This window comes from Perkinsus marinus (genome assembly GCF_000006405.1).
Source record: "Perkinsus marinus ATCC 50983 genomic scaffold scf_1104296953764, whole genome shotgun sequence".
Lineage (NCBI taxonomy): Eukaryota > Perkinsozoa > Perkinsida > Perkinsidae > Perkinsus > Perkinsus marinus.
The window spans coordinates 1-981 of NW_003208382.1; the positions used below are offsets into that span (position 1 = coordinate 1).

At 51.0% G+C, this 981-nt stretch overlaps 1 protein-coding gene across 1 annotated transcript; it reads left to right on the forward strand.

Moving 5' to 3' along the window:
• Positions 1-238: 238 nt before the first annotated feature.
• Pmar_PMAR028031 (conserved hypothetical protein) lies at positions 239-955 on the forward strand (the record flags this gene model as incomplete). Its single annotated transcript, XM_002776313.1, has 5 exons — positions 239-365; positions 410-483; positions 534-613; positions 656-827; positions 875-955. Coding segments are annotated over 5 exons (534 nt in total), but the record flags the coding sequence as incomplete, so codon positions are not given.
• Positions 956-981: the final 26 nt, after the last annotated feature.

The following is a 981-nucleotide window of genomic DNA, read 5'->3' on the forward strand; positions in this document are numbered from 1 at the left end:
CTCACACTAAATTTTGGGCGAGCGAGATTGTTCTATATTTCGGGCGAGCGAGATTTTCACCACGAGGTCTACCGCATCACTTGGTATCAGCATTTTCACTATAGGGGACGTGGGGAGGAGGTTGGCGGCGGCGGCTAGCGTGGTGATTGGTAGGGGTGATCATAGTGGTTGAATTGGTTAGCCATTTTTGAGGGGCTGTATGCATTTACAGTTCCTTGTTGAGTAGTACTCGTGAGAGATGGCAAAGTCGATCCGCTCTAAGGTGAAGAAGCGTTTTAGAACATGCAAGAGGCAGCTCGTCAGTGCTACTATTGATAAGAAGCGCCTTCAGAACACCAACCAGAGGCTTCGGGAGGTCGCCAGTGGTAGTAGTAGGTCGTCGTATACTCTCTGTAGCATACTACTGTAGGGGTCTTTGTGAAGCCGACTACTCCTAAGAACGCCTTCCTATATCCGGATGATCCCGAGGCAGCTTTTCCTAAGGTTGGTGATATGGGAAGGTGGAGGAAGGGGAAGGTGCTCTTCTTCGTCAGGTCATTGTGGCTAAGCCTTTGGACTTCCGGAGTGAAGCCATGCCTCATAGTGGTTACGCTATCACTGGCAATCGCAGAAAGTAATACCACACCTCCGTCACTTCTTCCATGAGCGTGACCAGGTATGTAGCCTCGGAGTTCGAGAGTATCCCTCGTGTTGTTGTTGGTGATGACATCGGAGGCTCTGTGAGGGCCAAGCTGGCCTTTGTGCAGAAGCCCGACGATGCCGATATCGAGATGGATGCCTCTCGAACCGTCCCTGAGCCTGTTCCCGCTACGGGCGTTATAACCCAGGTAAAAACGTCCGGAATGTGGGCATTTGGAAGGTGGTGTTGTGATAGGGCGATTTAGCGAAGGCAGTTGAAAAGGAGAAGGGGGAAGGTAGTGACCTGTTGGGTTATGTGGTAGACCGTATTGGAATAGTAGGCGTTAATGTGAAGTTCCAAGC